Below are 21436 nucleotides of genomic sequence, written 5' to 3' on the forward strand. Positions count from 1 at the left end.
CAAAGTCTACCAGACATAATTACAGACACTTATGTGCGAGTTTCTAAGACCTATTAATGTGTTATCAACTTATATTACGGTAAAGGACCCTGGACAGCCGACAACAAAAAAAGATTTGTTGCATAAAACATTTTTTGCAGCCGAAAACCCGAAAAGAACAAAATCCATCCATCAACAATATTACATGAATAGAAATCGGCAATACATACACATTCTTCATAGTCGTAAAACGTGGGCGTTCATCGGTCAAGAATAAACTGCTTCTGACAAATATACGAGTGATGAGCGACAGTTTAACTTTAGAATAAGATTTATTTCACAAAGGAGTTTATTTTTAAAGAAGATTTTTTAGGCTTGCTTATGTAGTCATGCTCGCCAAAGTGCTAATAGGCCTGAGTTCATGAAAGTTCAAACGAGGCACTACTTGAATTTAGTAGCATTCAAACAAGTCATAAGTACTATTCTGTAATTTGGCTCTGTGGTTATTCATTTTAAAGTACATAAATATGAAACATTATTTCATATTTATTTTGCGGTTTTAGCGTTCAAAGTCAGATAGTTACTAATTGTAACAAAAAAGGACCTGTAGGTATTGATGAATTTATGTTTTGTGGTAACAATACATTTTGGACTGCAATAAGTTAAAAAATACTATCCTTAATTGCAACTTAGGCATGAAAGTCGTAGTTAAAGATGTTCGAATCGAACTTGGTGTATTTTAATTTACATTTTGAATTAAATACATCCAAACTGGGTAACCCATGCGTGGGTTACAAAAGTAAAACAAATAATTGGCAGAATAATATTCATAATAATGTAGATAAATGATATTCGTAATGGTAAGTATAATAACTAAACGTAAGAGTTGATGCCATCAGAGTGTTGATGTCTTGATGATTAGACAGATTGGATGATCTCATCATCCTCATCATCCTCCGAGCCTTTTTCCCAAACTATGTTGGGGTCGGCTTCCAGTCTAACCGGATTCAGCTGAGTACCAGTGCTTTACAAGAAGCGACTGCCTATCTGACCTCCTCAACCCAGTAACCCGGGAAACCCGATACCCCTTGGTTAGACTGGTGTCAGACTTACCGGCTTCTGACTACCCGTAACAACTGCCAAGGATGTTCAATGACAGCCGGGACCTACAGTTTAACGTGCCATCCGAAACACAGTCATTGGTGTCTAAGATATACTTAGAAAGTACAACTGGTATAAATTAAAAGTTAAGTATTTCTTACATTTAAACGCTTCAACCATTTTGTCAACCCTTGAATGGTAATGTTGTTGGTGGCATGTGCACAGCCCCTTCTCATATTAACTGGCATCTCATATAAAATTCAAGTAAACAAAGTTATAACTCACCAATAGCCATTTTCTTGGTGCCAGTTCGTGAATCCTGTACTGTCTTGCATGTCTCCTTGATACCATGAGGACCAATCTTTGTGCTGCTTGTGGAGCTGTATACCTGCAAAATTAATATTGAGACGAGATATAAGTCAAGTGTAATGTTAAGTTTGTCTATATAATTTGCACATTAGCTTTCATTAGATATGATAATAAGAGAGTAGATAACATGTGCTAATTGCTGTCAATATTGAACAAACTAAAACAGCTATTGTATTATAAAACAGGCTTCCATTCCAGAACCAGAACCATTCTGATCACCTGGATAAAAAGTAGCCAATAGCCTTCATACTATCAAACACTGAAAGAAACCTTTAAAGAAAGTTTCCCTGCAGTTTCACACATTCCCAAAGGACCTGGATAAAATATAGCCTCGGTTCAAAAGTTTTGGAAAAAAAAAAAATTGTATATGTTTTGTAGTATATGTAGATATATACCCAAAACTAAGACCTGCAGTAGATGTTGTACCATTCTAATATAAGTAATATATATGTTACATACCTGAGGCTTTCCGCCCGGTCCACTGGACATAACCACAGTGCTGCTGCTGAATGAGCTTCCTGGATGATGCATGTTGGTGCCGGCCATATCTAGCAGAAAGTAAACCCATCAATTTCTTGATTATGGAATGGAACTGGTAACTTTTGTTTATGGAAGAATAAAAATTGAGAAGCATGTGATGTTGGGCTTGCCAACTTGTTATTTTTTTTAATGTGGGTATCTGGTGCATAATAAAATGGTTTTTTTGAGTATAATATTGTGTAATTTCAGTTATGTTTATTTTAGAGCGTAGAATCCTTATTGTGTAGTAAATATGTTGTGCAAGCATAATATCTATAATATAAAAATGAATCGCAAAATGTGTTGGTAAGCGCATAACTCAACAACGCCTGGACCAATTTGGCTAATTCTTTTTTTGTTGTGTTTGTTATTGTCAGGAGAAGGTTCTTATGAAAAAATAGGGTAAAGTAGAGAAGTCAGTTGATGGGAGCGAAGCCGCGGGCAAAAGATAGTAGTTTTAATAAAATTGTTGTTGTGTATAAAGCATATCAGTCTTGTAAAACATACCGAAAATTTTATCACATTCTGGATGTGGTTAAACTGTGTTATGTGTAGATATTCAATACATTATAATTGTTGTTTTTACAAATCAATTCATATTTTTTTTTCTACCCTCATTGTGTGCAAAATAAAACACATGTTTTCATATTACTGACATAGTTGTGAACTCACCAGTAAAGAGTCTGTTGAGTGTTGGCATCTGAGGCATGAAAGGCATCATGGCATTGCCCTGCCGCGGGCCCATGATCGACAGCGGCCCGTCGCCCCCCAGCATGCCGAACGGGTCCGAGAACAACGAGTTCATCATGTTGTTCATATGACGCATTTGCCTCATGTGGGACCTACAAATATCGACTCAATTCAACACCATTGTCAAAGAAATTACGCGAAATTACTCAATGTTTTTGTAACGATCCGACCTCAGATTTATGGCTTAAAGTATAACTTTATAGGTAATCTCACAAATACATAGCATAAGCTAGCCAAACCATCAAAATAATTACAGAAATGAACTGCTGATTGACTGCAAAACTTACCCGAAAAACGGATCGTCCTCCACGTCGGCCATCAGCGATCCGAACAGAGACATCGTTCTTCAATCTGCTTTACTCCGAAAAATCCGAATGAATTAACAAATCACTAGCGAAACAAACACCCGAATTAAATCACGAATACTACAACAGTTATTAATTCACTGGCTAGAAATCGAAGTAGAAAAACGCGTCGAAATCTCTAGCAAATCGCAGACTGCTGTCGCGAACTCTCAACCACAGACTAAATTAAATTCTAATTCAACCACAGATTCATTTAAGTTACGAAGCCACAGATTGCTGGACTTCAAAAAGTCACGAAAATTATGATAATTCAAACTCAGAATACAAAATTCTCATTCCAAAAAAAAATATTCAAGCTCTGACTTTTGAAGACTAATTTTGTGAACCCTTTTAGATTTCCATTCTAGGAAAGAAAAGAGAAAGTTGTTTTCATAAATAGTTACACTTTATTTTCTTTTAAATAATTTTACATAATAAAACACTATAACAACCAACTATACACCCAATTTACTGCACCAAACACCAAAACATTTTGACAACAATTTCGATCACGTTCTGTGATCCAGATAGCGAACGAACTGATCACGTAAAAAATGGTAGAAAATAAACTAGGCTCTGTTTCTGAAACGATACATTGCCGGTACAGTGCTAGGTGCAGGAGTTGCTCCATGAAAAGACCAAGCAGCTGATGTTGCGTACGAAGTGTACTTCATGTCTTGTAAGCCGTTCCGAACTCTTGAATTATTTACAGGTGCCTGAAAATTAATTGCGTGAAAGTTACAAACGCAATAATACAAAATACAAATCATTTAAAACTATGACGAAAAGGATACCTTCTCGGGCTCAGCAGGGGGCTTGTTAACAACTGGAACATCGCCAACTTGTCCAGGTTTAATTTCCATCTTGTATGCTGCGTTATTCAAAGCGTTATTAGCTACAGTGTCACCACCAACTCTTTCAACAGGCGCTTGACGTATCGCATTGGCTTGCGTAACATTCAGATTACCCTCAGAATATGAAGCGCCATTATTATCAGGGGGTCTAATGTTTTGCTGCGTGTATGATTGAGAACCTTTGTATTGATTGTAGATTTGCTGCAACTGGCTCCTGCTAGGTGTCCTTCCGACAGGTCTGTTTCCCATTAGAGCAGTCTTGCTGACAGTGGCCTTAACATTGCTGTATCTAGCCGAATCACTAGTTGGAATCACTTGAGGTGATAGTGTCTGCGGGAGGTCTGGTATGACAGTGCGATAACCATCTACTGGCAGCATCTCTATGGGCTGACCCAAAGTGTTATACTGATAATACTTTTGAGCCTTAATGGGATCAGGTGGTGCAGACCTTGAAGTGTCAGCGGGAAATATAGGCTCTTTAATCATTTGTTGCGTTGCTTGGGGAGGTGATCCTTCTTGCCTGGCGTTAGGATCCACCGAACCTTCGTACACCGTAGGGAGAGCGCCATTTATGACTGCTCCTGTATTTGGATCCACCATTTGTTGTCGAGGTTGTTGATATTGTGGGGCCACTTGTTGAAGAATTTGTCGTTGGTTCATTGTAGGAGAACCAGTCATAGCTGTGTAGACTTGCTGTTGTGGCACTTGATTATTTTGAACGGGTACCGCTGTAGGGTCGGTTCCTGGTATCTGCTGTTGCATTGATGTAGGAACCATAGCCTGTTGATTGGTTGGTTGACTAGGTTGAACTAGATTTGACATTGCTGTATTTGTTGCATTTATGACTGGCTGTAACAATGACGCATTGGCTCTATTTAGTGCTTCAGTATTTTTCATCATCATTTTCTGCATTGTATCCATAGCAGCCCTTTGTTGGTTCGCTGGATTCATCTGAATGGCAATGGCCATGGGATCAAATCCTAAGTCTCCCCCTTGCATTACACCAGGGAACATCTCATTGAACTTTGCCATGCCAGCACTATGCTGGCCATAAGGATTATGTGCGTTCATCTGAGGCTGAATGGGATTGGCATTGCCCTGCATTTGCTGTGCACCTGGATTCATTTGACCCATATTTGCATTATAAGAATTTCCTTGCATATTTGCATTGGCCCCGGTGTACATGTTTGGTTGGGACATGTACTGCGCAGTAGGGTTCTGCATTGAAACACCTGGACTTTCCTGTACCATGTTGTTCATGCCCATATTATACTGTCCTGGATGGTTTCCTGTCATGTCTGCATTATATTGACCTTGACTAACATCACCATGCATGTTCGACGTCATCCCCATTGCGGGTGGTTGCATAGCATTGTTAGCATTCGCACCTCCTTGTGGGCCACCTTGGTTTTGGGAACCACCTGATTTCTCTCCCATCATCATATTTAATATTTTAGGACCCATTCCCATGGGTGCCATTGGTTGGGCCATTTGCCCCATTTGTTGTTGGTTATTCTGACTGTTGTTTTGGTTGTCCATGTTGGGATTTCCAAAGCGAACATTTGGCCCATGATTCGACATAGCATTTTGATTTCCCATCGCTCCTCCAGGCATTTGATTCTGAGCAAAATTTCCCATCGCTCCTCCAGGCATTTGATTCTGAGCAAAATTTCCCATCGCTCCTCCAGGCATTTGATTCTGAGTGAAATTTCCCATCTCGCCTCCTACTGCCCCTGATGCAGGGGATAAGTTGTTTCCTTGCGACAAACCCATCTGGGCCCCCATTGGACTGTTCGTTATTGTATTTGCTGGTGTTATAGACTTAAGATCTTCATACACTTCTTTGACTACTGGTTGCATAAGATTATGATTTAAATAGTTGTAAGTATCCGCAAACAGTTTGGGTGGATTACAGTGACCCATGCAATGTCGGTTACCAGAGAAGGGTTCCCCTGCACCAGGGGTGTTAAAGCTATGACAGCCATGCCCACAACTATGCCCATGGCAACAGCATCCATCGTGAGCTGGGCTCATCATGGGAGTGTTTTGATAGCCATTTTGATTCGATTGATTAGAATTAGAAAATAATTTTCCCATGCAGCCACTAAAACAAAATACATTTTTAATGGAAACGACTGGTGGTTAAATAGTAAACTGTAATATTTAGGTTCAAAAAAAGGCACAATATGTATTACACGTTACGTTACGCTACAAACGTATTCGAAAACTTACCAATCGGCGCTCTGTAGTTGATTTACAACATTTCCTAATTCGTTCAAAATTTTCTGCTTATCCAAAGCCATCATTAGCCGCAACGAGCTCTAACTTCTTATTTGTATACTTTAAAATTTAATATAATAAATAAATCAGTTCACTTAAATTTTGGACATCACAAAAAATGTAACAATGACAAAGTGTTTTGTTTTCCAGAGATGAATAGAACGAGGAAATGGAATTTAAAATAAAATTAAAAAAGTCCTGTCATGTTTTTGCTAATAAATAGTTCTTAATTAACATTATTTTTCCCGATTTTTCATGAATAATTTATTGGCAAAAAATAAGTGGGGAAAACAAGCTACATGTGGGCTAAGTGGACAGACTCTTTAAATATTTAATATTGTAGACGGCAGAAAGTTTCTCGGTACCGTGATGGATTTTAAGAAACCAGCATTGATGTTATGCCATATCATGGACGTTTTTTTTACGATAGAAAAACATTAGAAAAACGGGATAGAAATAAAACCTTCCAAAAGTAACTGTCAATGTCATTGTCACCATTCAGTCACTGTCAAATCGTCATCGATAATCGGTCACGTGACCAGTGAGTGGACGAATCAAATCTGAGAATTATTCGCATTATTTCATTTGTTGCACGACTTGTTTCATTTTCGTTGTTTGACCGTGCGAAGTTGGACTTTGTCGCCCGTTCGCCCCCCTCGTTGCTGTGATAATATTAAGAAGTATTAGTTTTATCTGTTGCTACGTCATTCGTTTCGGTTAGTTATCGATATAACTTCGTATTTATAATTTCACTGTGAACGCAGCAGTCCGAGTCAGCCGTCGTCTTTGTCAAGAGGTAATTATAAACTTTCCAAAATGCCTAGAAAAGTGTTCGTTGTTGGCGTCGGTATGACGAATTTCATCAAGCCGAGCACTGGCCCCGACTACCCTGAGCTGGGCAAGGAGGCGGTGCTGGCGGCGCTGGCGGACGCGCGCATCAAGTACTCCGACATCCAGCAAGCCGTGTGCGGCTACGTGTTCGGCGACTCCACCTGCGGGCAGCGCGTGCTCTACCAGGTCGGTATGACCGGCATCCCCATCTTCAACGTCAACAACAACTGCTCCACCGGCTCTAATGCCCTCTACCTCGCCAAGAAACTTATCGAAGGCGGCGTCTCAGATGTCATGTTAGCTGTAGGTTTCGAGAAAATGGCGCCTGGCGCGCTATCCGCCGGTGTGTTCAATGACCGAACCAACCCCATGGACAGACACACTCTCAAAATGGCAGAGTTAGCAGAACTCACAGGCGCGCCCATGACTGCTCAATACTTTGGTAACGCTGCTGCTGAGCACATGAAGAAGTATGGCACAACGGAGCTTCACCTTGCTAAGATTGCAGCAAAGAATCACCGTCATGGTGTAAAGAATCCACGAGCTCAGGGTAAGAGGGAGTACACTGTAGAGGAAGTATTAAACTCTAGAAGGATCTATGGTCCCCTGACCAAGTTGGAGTGCTGTCCTACCAGTGACGGCGCAGGTGCTGCTGTGCTCATGTCAGAGGAGGCGGTCATCAAGTATGGTCTGCAAGCTAAGGCTGTTGAGATTATTGGTATGGAAATGGCAACGGATACTCCTGCAGTATTTGAGGAGAACAGTTTGATGAAAGTTGCTGGCTTTGACATGACCGCTCTGGCTGCAAAGCGCTTGTACCAGAACACTGGTATCTCACCAAAGCAGGTTGATGTTGTTGAGCTTCACGACTGCTTCGCAGCAAATGAACTGATAACATATGAAGGTCTTCAGCTGTGTGGGGAGGGTGAAGCGGGCAAGTTTGTAGATGCTGGAGACAACACATATGGTGGCCGTGTGGTAGTAAACCCTAGTGGAGGTTTGATTGCCAAGGGCCATCCCCTGGGAGCAACCGGCTTGGCTCAATGTGCTGAACTGGTCTGGCAACTTCGTGGCGAGGCCGGAGACAGACAGGTTGGTTAAATAATAGGTTGTCATTGCTTGGGGGTATTTGTCCAATGGTGAAATGTGCCTCAATGTTAGGTATGTTACAACTTCAACAGGTATGCATATTTCTTCATGTATTTGTTGATCACATTATTTACTCGTATGTTGTGTTTATGTTCAAGGGTGTTCTGCTTCCATATATTATTATGAGGTTGGACTTTTGACCTGCCTGTTACTTGCAATTTTATCAATATTTATTTCATACATATTATTATCCTGATATAGTGTTTACTGTGGTGGAAAGTTGTTGATAAATTATCAATTATTATTTACTGCCAAGAGCTTTACTTTAAACAAACCATTTCAGTTGTCAAATTGCTGATTAAATCAGTGGGTTATCATTATAGTTAAATAGTGCAAACCACCATAAGGTTTCAATTGTAATCTGCTAATGTGTTGATGCCATAGAGTTTGAATTTTCTTAGTTATGTCCACCATTCTAGAATTATTTTTCTCAAATACAGACTTGAATCCTTTCTTATTTCAGAATTATATTTGAGATAAATAAGAACATAACGTGGTACATAACATGACTGACCATTAATATGCGTGTTTACTTTCTAAATCTTATATAACAGCAAAATATCTAATAATAATATAAAAAGGAAAGTCTACTATCTTTTGCTTGTTTTTTGACAGTGAATGTAGCTTGGATTTTTCTGTATAAATGTTTGTATGCATGTTATAGTCCCATCAATGATTTTTTTTGTGCATAAGTGGTATGTATGTCTGTATTTTTAATGACATGATTCTTTAAATATCGATTGCATATAATAATATTTCGTAGACATAACACTTGCAAGTTACAAGTATATGATATGTTTACTATCTCGTTATTTCTCTTTACTCTTTATCATGTTTTCATATGGTCGTTGCTCTGTTTGTATGGTCCTATGTATTTTATACTTATCTGTTGAGTAGGTATTTTGTTATGTACCTATTTGTTTTGCAGTCAATATTATCAGTACAGATAATATATTACGTGTGCAATAAAAGGTTACTTTATCTTCTTTTAAACATCTTCAACAATTTATTGTCTCCCCCTGTCATTGATAATTTCAAAAAATATGATTATATTTTTTTGAGAATTATATAACTGAGATAAAATATCTATGTAACTTCATACACGTTTCTCTAGATAGATAGTGTCACCTTATAAACAATGCCCTTATCCAAAAATCTTTATGATAGCTGGAAGTTTTGTAAATAATAATCCTTTATATTATCTTATCGCGAACTCTAAATTACTATTGATAAGTGAAATAATATGCTTTGGATACATATTCTTTTGTTAATATGAATATCTAGCCGATATCCGCGATTTCACCAGCATACTGAGAGAACTACGTCGCGTACCCGCATAAAATATAGCCTATGACCCTCATAAATAACTTAGTTTTCTGTTGGTTGCTATTTTTTATCGGTTCTTGAGATCTACGGATTAAAATTTTTACCTCTTACAAAACTCCATCGCAACTACTTTTGATTGCTTAGATAACAAAATAATAATCTTTATGTTCTGAAGCATGCATAACTGTTTAGCATGATAAAAGCAACATAAAGGCGCGTCTAAGCGGGCTACATTGTTGTACAATTTGTGGTTGCGATGTTGGCAAAAAAATACCTGGATGTTACAAAAATATTTACGGACACTAACGTCCGAGCAATCTATGGCTGAGCCAAGTATTGCAATACGGTTGGTGATGCTGATGATCTGAACAATATTACTGAAAATGTGGGAAGATATTGCAAAGTCTGGTATTGCTTGTAATGTTGCTGGCTACTATGTTGCAGCCACATGTAGCCCATCTAGACGCGCCTTAACTTTTCTAATTGCCTGAGATACGTCACTATAATTCCGCTACCTACTTACTGGTTTGAGGATGTGGCGCAGGTGCATGTAATTTAGAGGCTGCTGACTTTTAAAATACCTATGTATTAAAGATATGAAGGTACCTACCTAAATTTTAAGCCCTAAGCTTGTCTGATCGGTACATAGTCGAGTACATTGTAATCTAAAGATTAATTATGATAATCACTGCGTTAAGTATGTCGCTATCCACTTTATTCTAGATAATGTTAGATTTGATTTAATTTGTAAAAAATCAGTCAGTTCTGTGATAGCTACTTCAGAAATTCGTTGGTTAGTCAGTTTTATAAAGTTTTTAATTTAGTTGATTTATTATCAACAGAAAATTACTGCTAAACAGGTTTGTTGAGCGTCATTATATTTTTTGTGATCATTGCTTGCTTGTCTATGTTTAAATATTGATGTCATGGACTTTTTAATCCCCACATGTTATTTAATTAAATATTCACATGTACACTATATTATTGCACATTTATAAAACCTACCTTTGAAATAAGTAGAACTTTTGCATCGCAAAATGCGCTATCAAGTCGCAACGTCATTAAAAATCCTTCATTTTTCATACTCGCTTTTAAAACAAAGTAGGAGCTCAATGTTATTATGATCTCTTATTTTTAAACGGTTTTTTCTTGGTTTGTTTTTGTGATAAATATAATAATATGCAAAGTTCTGCAGAGGATTATTTAAAACAAAGACGTCATTTGTCCTTATTTTGAATTTTCACGCTTTGTGCTTGTCAAAAGAAGTAAATTATTCACTTTATATTTTAGTATTATGAACTACAGAAGCATTATTTTGATAGTAATATGGAGTTCCGCTAGTAACAGCTCTATGGGTCCATAGATCAATGTTAAGCAATTCTTCAGCCCGTGGATGGGTGGCCATCCTTGTCACAACGAGCCCTGTTCCTGGTGTTCATTTGTAGGAATATGATCTGATTTTGAATAATCAAAGGTCTTTTAATATAACAGGATTGATTGATCTATGTTGATTCTTCACAATATTTATCTGATATGTTATTCAAGAAGTAGGTAATATTTATTTAACCGAGGCAGACCAAGTTAATTATGGTCTTGTTAAATAACCAATTGAGTTTGATTACGAATTAAATACTGGCATGGTTCGTTTGCATTGAAAAGCATTAAATTACTTGTTATCTGGCTTTTCTCTAAGGTTCGAAGATTGTCATTGTTTTATCTTCCAATATGGCTGCCACATTATTGCGTGGTTATTAAATCATTTATTAATAGGCTGTTATTGGACTCTGACCTCTATAGCGGTTGAACAAAGTTTATTCTATCTTGTTTTCTGCAGGTTTATATGTAGTTCTAATGAAAGAGTAAATCATTGTTGTCCTTATCTATGTTTTGCACTTCGCTCCCTAGATTAGGTACCTGCTTAATAAAATCTAAACTAATATCATGAAGAGGATTTTTATTCGCTTGCACTGAATCAATTTGAAAAATTTTTCAATATTGGAAAGCTACTGTAGGTATCCCTGAGTCGCAAAGGCTATATTATCCGCCTTGGGGAAGAAGTTCTCCACAAGTAGGACCGCGGTATTCATTCACAAGTATCTAGTCACTTCTATCATAACTATAATACGTTTTATATACGCTGTCGATATTGTGAAAAAACACCTCAAATATAATGTTGCTATATTCGTTAGGTTCGCATACAAGGTGTTAGCGAAACATTGCCTCACTCGACGAACGTCGACTCCCTTGACCCGCAGACCAAAGAACTGCAATTTTAACTGTAACCTGCTTATTTAGAATCGAGGCTAACCAAGCCAAAATGCTTGCGCCTGAGTTGATTTATGAATAAACAACCTGAAATGTGTGTGGTCATAACTTAAGTATAAAAGTATAAGTAATTTTTATGGTCTTATAGACTCGAAAATATAATTTTGCCAAATGATATATACATGTCTTCTACGGGTCTTTATAATGAGTCTTTGTAAGCCATTCGATATGGACCACACTAAACCGCAAAAGGCATATTATTTACGCAATGCTGCATGTAATGGAATGTAGCAGTTTGCTACGAAACCTTTTATAAGGAAGCAAATGTACCGGTCCACTGAGTTTTTATGTTTGAGAATTCATATTTTGGACTTGGAACATGTTTTTAATGTCGCTAGTACATTTTAAACCGCTTAACCTTTGTACTGTGTCGTAAACGGCTCAATGGAAAAATTCTGGTGCTGTATTATTATGAAAAGATCTAAGCAGGTTTTTCGCATTCCACAATAGATTAGCACAACATTGTCTAAGAACCTAATCAATGCAGATAAAGCCAGGAAACTTAGAATTTTGCAAGTGGTATTACGTGTCTATCTAAGTAATGTTCGTCCACTTCTTTATCTTTGTTTGCAACAATTTTCTGCAGATTTTAGATATTCTATACTAAACTGATTCTCTGCCACACCTGACCTACAATATAACCTATTGCGGATAAGTAAGACAAAAAGACGCGTTGAGTGCCTTTGTTTAACATAATAAACTGATTAATGCACGTTCATTCGACCGAATGTTGCATATTTTATAAAACTTACATACACAGACAATGACTCCGCGATTTAATACGACGGTGTTAAAATATACACAATTTACTAAATGGACAAATGACTTAATAATGTCGAAATAAGTTCAAGGTAGTTCGCAGAGACAGTTAACTTTTGCTGCATCATGTACAACTACTATTGATTGAGAATGCGTTTACGTTACAACATTTTCTTCCGAAATTTCGTCTTTCTGTAGATATTCTATAGATTTAGTCCATCCATAACATAATACTTGAAAATGGGTAAGCTTTTGGCGTTTTCGGGGGTCTTCCATTGTAATTTTGGCGTGAAAAATTGGTACCAAATAATCATATTAATAAACGTTTTGGGCTTTAAAGACTATAGGGTTGTGTAACTTGTAAAAAAATATGTTTGTAATGTCTATGTGTTTTCATGTGTGTTCAAATGGTTAATTGTAATGTGGTATTTCTTATTTAATATTAATGTTGTATCCCAAAGTCAAATTGAGTAACTGTACCTAATAAATAAATATTAATCAAGTGAAAGAACTAGTACAGCTACTCCGTGCCGTAACTCCGTAGACGTGCATTTTTGCGCACTCACATTCTTAAACCTGTAACGAGTACCTTCGAAATTATATGTAACCTTCATTCTCATTATATTTTATCCAAATTAAGTAAGCCCAATTATAAATTCGCTATTTCCCAACAGTTGACATTGAAAACTGACTTTACACCGACAGAAATGTAAATCATGTAGCAATGTGACTAGTATTTGTGTTCCCGCCATTGTTAACGCACGTGTGACGCTAAACATTAATTAGTTAATGTGATATCTTCAGGTGCCGCGCGCCAAGATCGCTCTACAACACAACTTAGGACTCGGAGGAGCAGTCGTCGTCACCATGTACCGCAAAGGATTCGCTGACATCACCCCCAGGCCGGTCGCCGCCTCCGGCAACCCCGAGGACTTCAAGGTCTTCAAATACATGAAGATTCTCGAAGAGGCCATGGAAAATGACACCGAAAACCTCATTGAGAAAGTACGAGGCATCTACGGATTCAAAGTGAGGAATGGCCCCAATGGCGCAGAAGGTTACTGGGTCATTAATGCCAAGGAAGGCAAAGGCAAAGTGACGTACAACGGCGGCGAGAAACCTGACGTCACCTTCACCATCAGCGATGAAGACGTCGTCGACCTCATCTCCGGCAAGCTGAACCCACAAAAGGCCTTCTTCCAGGGCAAGATCAAGATCCAAGGAAACATGGGTCTTGCCATGAAACTGACTGATCTTCAACGACAAGCCGCCGGAAGAATCGAATCTATTCGTTCCAAACTGTAAATAGGAACCGGTTGTAAACTGGTCTTAGTTCATAATATTGTGGTTACGGACTTGAGGTAGGGGTATTTTTATACTTATGATAAAATGTACACAAACTTTTTACTAAGCTGAATGTTGGGAGTTTCACAAATGTTGGTCAGAACGAGTCACAAGTGCAATAAGAAAAGATTTTACTGCATGCCTATAACAGTAATGAATAATGTATTTATGGTTATTTGATCATTCCAAATGATATTTAAATAGATGAATGACTATTATTGTTATTAAATCAGATTTTTCTATAACACTTTGGTTTTATTTTCCAAAAGAAACATGACATTCATAGATTTTACAGAAGGTTCTGGTAAAAGAAGCACCTCCTAGCATAGATACGACTCTGTATCTTGATCTTGGCTTACCGAGCACGTCACCAAAGTGCCTGCATAGCACTCCGCAACCATACTTAAAAATAGTTTAATTTTAGATTTGCTACACTACTTTTGATGAATCTTGGCCCCTGGCGAATCTGATTTGTTTACCTAAATTATAGACAAAGATCTAGGATTAAGCTCATCAAATTAGTTCATAGCATGGAAAGTCTGATAAAATGTGAAAAATAAAATGACAACAATTTATTGTTGGGCTTTGGCCATTGACATATATTCTAGCGATAGACAAGAACATCCATACAAATAATTTACCCGCTTATGTCGTCTGTTGACATCTCGTTGACGTATTGTGACATGTAGTCATCCTCATTGATGTTAATTGCTGAAGTGTCGCTCGTATTAAATTTTGCCTACATTTTTCATTACTCAAAAAGTTTATATCTATAGTCTGTTTTTTAATCTCGTAGACTAAATTGACACTTGCAAAATGTCAAACTTTCTAATAATTTTGCTAGCTCTGTGGTGCAGTGTTGTACTTACGATACCGGTTCGTTGAATCGTAACTTTTTACAATAAGTCATCCTGAAATAATGGGCTTATCCTTGATGATTACGCATGGCTTTGCGTGGTCAGATATCCCTGGCAGTTTGTAGCACGTCGTACAGCCATGTGTACGTACGTGAATTTTAAATATAAAACTTTGAATGAATATTAAATTCGTCTATTATAGATAAAAAGTTACGATTCAACGAACCGGTATCGTAAGTACAACACTGCACCACAGAGCTAGCAAAATTATTAGAAAGTTTGACATTTTGCAAGTGTCAATTTAGTCTACGAGATTAAAAAACAGACTATAAGTGAATTCAAAATCATGTAATATATCAAAAAGTTTATTTATATCTAATTGAATGCAAAATCATGTAATATATTAAAACCAGGAACTTATTTTTAGAGTTTTTAATATTAATTACGATAATATGTTTTTTTTTCTTAAGAGGGCTATCACAAATTTTCGCGAATTTAATTATTTTTTCTTGAAAGTAAGAACATACCATGACAAAGTGAAGTCTGTTTTCATTGATATTTTACCTACTGCCAGTTTTATGGCACATCTGTTTCTGCACGATTTTCTTAATCCATAATTTAAGATGGCGGGCGGGAACAAATTAATGCATATTTGTAAAATTGAATTATAAATGAAAAGTATGATATACAAGCGTTGTAATAGCATGAACAGCGTGTAATTTTACTAACTTGACTCTCGAATAGTTTTTATGTGTAAGTTTATACCTTGATATGTATTTTCTATTTTATAATTGTCGTTTCATAGCATTGACATATAGGTAACTATATTCTAAGCTCGATGTTTCATAGACATCCATCTGACGCAGGTGTCAAAATCGCTCTGATTTGCCATTTTGGGCACTGCATAGTCTGCACTGCAGTTCAGTGTGGTAAGCTTTTTGTTCGGAACGTTCTATCTAGTACGTAGTACATATATATCGATGGCTTTGGCAAATCGTCATCGTGCTGAAATAAATTTAGTAGCACCATCTTTGTTTTTGGACTTCAAGTTTTTAGTGTTTAATTTGCGTTGCTTGATGTTCTATATAGATGGCGTTGTCCGCTATTTTTAATGTAAGTTATTGTTTCTAGATGGCGCTGTTACGCAAATAGCTTCTCGGCTTGTTTTGCTATCGTTCTAACCTTTTCTCATTATTATTTTGTAGAAAGCTATTGAACTAATTCCGATAAGATAAACCAAATATGAAATAAAACATTTATTGGAAATCATTTCATTTTATTGCTCCACAAGGTAGGTACTTATAAGCTTTTTTATTTTCAAGTAAAAACACACTTACGAAACCACATGTTACGAACATGTGTGTGCATAACAGAAGTTTATTCATTTATTATAATCTTATAACTCTAATCTATCAGGTACTTTACAATATACAAAGATTTTTTCACTGTTCAGTATTAAGAGCAACGTTTTTGCGTAATCCAAAAAACATACTTACAGGAATGTTTACTTGGATTAGAGGTTTTAAGCAGCAACTTATATTTTTTCTGATAAAACACACACAATTCATAATCAGGCCGTTTCTTTAAGACATGTCGCCTTACAATAATACAGTCGCAAATAATAAATCTGTTACAAACAATATAATTACTTCGCATCCCTGTAAATAATAGTTTTTATTGAAAGACTTACTACATTTCGTCTGCAAATTAAATAAAAATACATGCGTCTTGTGGCAAGATAGTTATTCAAGTCTAATAGCGTTTGTAACTTTATTTCGTCAGGCATGAGATATCCTTTACTAACTATTGCGATTTCGGGGCTACGGTTATAATTGTAATCTCGGAAAAATGGCGCTAATATAATTTATTTTTCTCATTTATTTCTGGGAGATACATCTGAGTGATTATAAAGTCATCACGAGTAGTTATTGTGTAGATTTATTGCAAGTATAATAACAGCCTTATTGAAAACCGGAATACTAAGTCAAACAAACGTTGATATTAAAAGAAGTAACGAGTTCAAAAGGCTTTTAATCACAATTTATCGCCATTCCTAGGAGCATACAACCGTGCACTGTACAACTATTATTGGCACAAAACAAAACAACACTCTTTAATTTTTACTTAAATATTATTATGAATTTATGTAGAGTTCCTTTTTTATTTAATTCCGTCATTTCTCTTCTCGTCAATTAGGAATGGCAGTAAATTATGACAATCAGGAGTTAAAGGATGATAAAATAAATATAGAAATAGGTAAGGAAACAAATCAATTTAGCGCCATCCAGTGAAACAAATGACTATGCGTATAAAGCAATATATATATTTTTGATACTTAGATTTTGCGACTTTCACAATAACGTATTTATAAACTGATGTATAACAATCATACATGAGATCACAGAGTACGTGAATACCCTGGCAAATCACCAATTACGCGGAAACTTTGTCTCATTCCTCTGTCGATAAACCAAAAGCTGCCAAAGAAAAGGAGACAGAGTTCGCAGCGTCAAATTCAAGTATTTTATAGTTTACAACAGCCTGGCATTCATACATCGCTTCGTACCGTACAGTAAAACAAATATTTACATTATCATTAGTTACTCTCACTGCCTATAAATATGAGACATACTAAAAAATAACAAACTCTCTTTCAAAATGAAAAAGAATACAACCTACTGAGTGTGTCTTTAGAAATATAATAGCCACGATTAGTCCTTTAGCACCATCCGTATATAAAAATTTTGCAATAAATAAGACAGTGAGAGCTTGCTTTGAAACTTTTCCATCGATACAATAGAATATTACCTACGCTAATAATTAAAGCGTTATTTAAGGTTAAAAATGGCTTAGCCACGTTTCTTTTCATATTTTTATATCGTAAACCCATAGATTTTCATTGAACTCTCTTTTAGAAAAGTAATTTAAAAACAGAAAAATATTAGTAGAACCAAAATATTCGCCAATAAATACTAAATATATATATAAATTAATCACTAAGTTAGCCAAGCCAAAACATTGTAGCACCAAAATTATCCAACAATAGTACTGACAGAAAAGTTTCACAATACATACATATATATGAGGTACCTTATTATACAATATAATGACATGCAGTCAATTTCTAATGTACACTATTAAATGTTTAAAACAATAAGTTATTCTTATTACACTCGCTTACGGTACCTATATTGAATAATATATATTAATATAATAAGTAAATGGTAATTTTTTTTCAAAGTGTCTCTGACTAGAGATAACCTATTCTAAAACTGAAATCTTATTCTATAACAACTAACTACGTAACATAGCACTCTTCGAAGGAAAAAAATATCATCGAAAGGAAAATCGTTCCGATTTCTTTCTACAATTTGAGCTTAGCCAAAGTCACTTAGTGAAATTATATTTCACAACTCATTTTATTTGTTGTTTTAATCGACCTCAGCGATATTCAGCCTTTGAATTGAAGAAACATTTGCCGTTGAAAAATCTGACATTTAAAATTTAAATCTCATTCAAAGTTAGATATTCACAGGTAATTCAGGATATTTTTTATCATAAATATGCTGCCAATTAATATCGAGATGTTTAAATCGATGTTAATATTCGTGCAAATAATTCTCCAATTCTTTGGCCAAAACAATATTGTAATTAGAATTTATTTTATAATAGTTGCCTTCATCTGGTACGAACAATTTGAATATTTATACAATGTTACATGCTATAAAGTTTTAATGACGTGATTGATTCTAATTTTAATCTGTTTATATCTCAAAATAAAGGATTTTTTGTAATTTAGATTTCGATTTGTTATTATTATTTTTTTTTTATCAAAGAAGCTAATGACCGCTGAATAATTTCAAATTGTTGGCACCAGATGAAAAAGAAACATCTCGAGGCGCCCATGAGGTCATAGTTTAAATCACACAAGTTCGAATGTTAATCATTCGAAGTTAACGTCCTTAGACACGAGTTTAATACATAAATAATAAATTGCTCAGTCACAAAAAATATGCACTAAATCAAAATGCACTGTTACTGGCAAAGGCTAAAACGCGTGGCTCAAATTTATTACAAAAACTATATAAATTACATTAAAAAGTCCATCAGCCGCTTTTCGGTTGTTGACAATACCTACATACTTAATAATTCATTGTTTTTAAAAATATTTTAAAAACATGTTACTTGTGAAACAAGTTTACGACGCAAAAAATCACAAGTTTTTTTAATAAATTAAAATGCTACGAAAAGACCTTACGTCTTAGAAGAAAACTAAATACATAATATTATATATCAAAGCTTGTGATGATAAAGTTAACATTACGATAGTTATTATTTTCAGTTTCGACCGAATCAATTAGGAATTTAATAGCTGGCGTGTTCCTCCTGTGTTGTGGGCACAAGTTACCGTGTAGTTACAACAATACACAACACTACAGAACATCGCCGAAGACCACTTGCTGAACAACCAATCAATTTATCATTGAAATACAAAACCTAACACAATTGATAAGAATCAGGCAGTGATCACTTCACCATTTTAAAAATTATTGCTCGATAAAAAACAATTTGTAGAATCTAAATGAAAATCAGTGTCTTACATAGTTTTTCTTAATTTAGACCAATAAATTTTATGTACAATGAGGTAGACTGCGGGATACACCCTTATAAAGATAATTTTGTTGGCCTGGACTCTACGACAGTAGCTACAACTTATGAAGTACGACGCATCTGTCCCACGGTACCACCACACTACAACTTACTGGAAGAAACGTAAAAAACATTATTTACGTATTTTCAACGTGAAACAGGGAACAATCACTTAAGATTCTATCAGCTGGAAGACTGTTTACCATATTTTAAAAATAAAATGTAATTGCATTAACAATTTATTAGGTAAATTGTAGGCGTGAGTGGGACAGACGAATTAGAACAAAGTGCCCATGTAGACCTGACACAACAAAATGTTTACGAGTTACTTATTAAGATTACGAATGTGCCTCGTTCCTTCTACAATCGGCTTGTGTCTGTAAACAAATATAAACTTATTCCCACATGGTTTTCATACAACCTTTAACATATAAGAGGTATGATGCATGTACCTGTTTGAAATATTATTACTATTTGGTATGGCTGAGGTTTTATACAGAGTTATTTATTCAAAGGAAAGTGCGGAGCGCGGCAGGTCGATATTACACCATCAAATGTTCAATGATTTACGTAATGGCTGTATTATATCGCGTGTCCAATGAGCTTCATAAGTAATAACATGATTATCTAGTGATTTATAGTGTAACACCGCCCACAGATCGTATCTACTTCTTACTATTCCGGAATATGAAGTTTATAATAAGTTTATCTATTGTACACAAGTAGAAGTTAACTTAATCGCCGTTATTATTGCTTATTGTATGTACACAGATATTGCAAAAAAATCTTAAAAATAACCCTGTATAAATTATGCTTATGGTTGTAGTTTTATAACTATTTTACTATATTATATTATATGTGAGTATTTCGTTAATAAGGTATTGGAAAAGCACAGAGTTGAGGTTATATGAAAAAGGTAACAGACGTACCCTCAGAATGGCACACGTTGAAGAGACTACAAGAAAAACTGTATATTGTACAAAAAACTAATTTCATAAAACTGTACTTGATATGATTATGTACAACTATTTTTTATCTGCATCGTGCTACTGTATAATCTGTGGTAAAAACGATTCTCTCATCGAATCCGCACACTCGGCAGCACCGAAACCGGTGGCGCCACATAAAATTATTCAAAACAGTATAAATAGAAAGAGGTCTCGATCGACTCGGTTTCAAAGATCAACAATATCCAAGTAGAGAAAAAATATTTACACGGTGCCGCGTACGGGACGTACATCATGATCGGTCGAGCACCTCGTGGCTTTGTACTGTGTACGGCTTAGCAATGTCACTGAGCGTTCATCGCGAGTCACTGCGCAGGCGGGTGATGACGCGCACCGGTCAACAGGGCGGCGGCGGGTCCGGCGCCCGCGCCAGCGCCGCCTCGCGCGCCTCCAGCCGCGCCTCGCGCCGCGCCAGCGCCGCCTCGCGCGCGTCCAGCGCCCGCGCGCGCTCCGCCAGCCGCGCCTCCGCGTCCAGCAGCCGCGCCGCCAGCGCCGACCCGGGCGGCGGCGGCGACGTCGACGACGTCACGTCGTCCACGGGCGGCGTCAGCGGCTTCAGCGCCACGTTGGGCTGGTAGTCGCGCTCGAAGGACGTGCAGTCGGCCACGCGCACCACGCGCTCGGGGTGCTGCAGCGCCGGCTCGCGCTTGTCCCACGGCCGGAAGGCGGACAGCGCGCGGTAGTGCAGCGCGTATGGGTCGAGCAGCAGCGCGTACGTCGTGTAGTCCTCGCTGCGCGCCTTCTTCGGCGGCGACTCCGCCGGCTCCGGCTTGCACACCACTGTCTCCACCACCTGGAATTGAAACAAACACTCATAAGTACATTTGTACGATTTCCTGTTAAGGGTCATGGAGGAAAATGTATTACGCGTCATTACTTTGCGGTGGACGACTTTCCTCACTATATTCTAAATTCCTCAATGCAAAACCAAACATTTCCTGGTTACAAATACGCAACTATGAAATTCCTGTAAGGCCATAAATATGTCATTA

General features: G+C 36.8%; 4 protein-coding genes across 7 annotated transcripts in view; 1 reads left to right on the forward strand and 3 right to left on the reverse strand.

Annotated features, from left to right (window-relative positions):
• LOC110373175 (myeloid leukemia factor) overlaps positions 1-3252 on the reverse strand; it is a 238890-nt gene extending 235638 nt beyond the window's left edge. For 3 of the 4 annotated variants that reach the window (XR_010277341.1, XM_049846439.2, XM_049846443.2), the window contains exons 1-4: positions 3006-3252; positions 2641-2810; positions 1909-1997; positions 1366-1468 (exon numbers count right to left, since the gene is read on the reverse strand). Coding sequence is in view for 3 of the 4 variants with exons in the window: in XM_049846439.2 (XP_049702396.2) it covers positions 1366-1468; positions 1909-1997; positions 2641-2810; positions 3006-3058 (415 nt within the window). In the remaining variant the exon portion in view is untranslated. The remainder of the gene's footprint in view (positions 1-1365; positions 1469-1908; positions 1998-2640; positions 2811-3005) is intronic. The other variant, XM_021330356.3, reaches the window with a different exon arrangement.
• Positions 3253-3446: 194 nt separating this feature from the next.
• On the reverse strand, positions 3447-6365 carry LOC110373188 (AT-rich interactive domain-containing protein 1A). The gene is made up of 3 exons (XM_049846102.2): positions 6149-6365; positions 3857-6020; positions 3447-3778 (listed from the first exon to the last, which is right to left on the reverse strand). Exons 1-3 carry the CDS (start codon positions 6220-6222, stop codon positions 3632-3634), a joined length of 2385 nt encoding a protein of 794 aa, XP_049702059.2. The 5' UTR covers positions 6223-6365; the 3' UTR covers positions 3447-3631.
• A 361-nt stretch (positions 6366-6726) lies between these two features.
• LOC110373174 (sterol carrier protein 2) lies at positions 6727-14175 on the forward strand. Its single transcript, XM_021330353.3, has 2 exons — positions 6727-8119; positions 13391-14175. The coding sequence occupies exons 1-2, from the start codon at positions 7013-7015 to the stop codon at positions 13889-13891; spliced, it is 1608 nt and encodes a 535-aa protein (XP_021186028.2). The 5' UTR covers positions 6727-7012; the 3' UTR covers positions 13892-14175.
• A 2913-nt stretch (positions 14176-17088) lies between these two features.
• Positions 17089-21436, reverse strand: part of LOC110373189 (ski oncogene) — a 61591-nt gene continuing 57243 nt past the window's right edge. Inside the window, exon 2 of the mRNA XM_049846311.2 lies at positions 17089-21237. Coding sequence (XP_049702268.1) covers positions 20782-21237 — 456 coding nt within the window. The 3' untranslated portion in view covers positions 17089-20781. The remainder of the gene's footprint in view (positions 21238-21436) is intronic.

This window comes from Helicoverpa armigera, chromosome 18 (genome assembly GCF_030705265.1).
Source record: "Helicoverpa armigera isolate CAAS_96S chromosome 18, ASM3070526v1, whole genome shotgun sequence".
NCBI classification, from domain to species: domain Eukaryota; kingdom Metazoa; phylum Arthropoda; class Insecta; order Lepidoptera; family Noctuidae; genus Helicoverpa; species Helicoverpa armigera.

Bases quoted from the DNA above. Each gene is read 5' to 3' on its own strand.
- LOC110373174 (XM_021330353.3), top strand. From the start codon at position 7,013: ATGCCTAGAAAAGTGTTCGTTGTTGGCGTCGGTATGACGAATTTCATC. The intron at 8,120-13,390 runs GTTGGTTAAATA...TGATATCTTCAG, and splicing joins GCGAGGCCGGAGACAGACAG to GTGCCGCGCGCCAAGATCGC.
- LOC110373188 (XM_049846102.2), bottom strand. From the start codon at position 6,222: ATGATGGCTTTGGATAAGCAGAAAATTTTGAACGAATTAGGAAATGTT. The intron at 6,021-6,148 runs GTAAGTTTTCGA...ATTTTGTTTTAG, and splicing joins CAACTACAGAGCGCCGATTG to TGGCTGCATGGGAAAATTAT. The intron at 3,779-3,856 runs GTATCCTTTTCG...ATTAATTTTCAG, and splicing joins CCCCTGCTGAGCCCGAGAAG to GCACCTGTAAATAATTCAAG.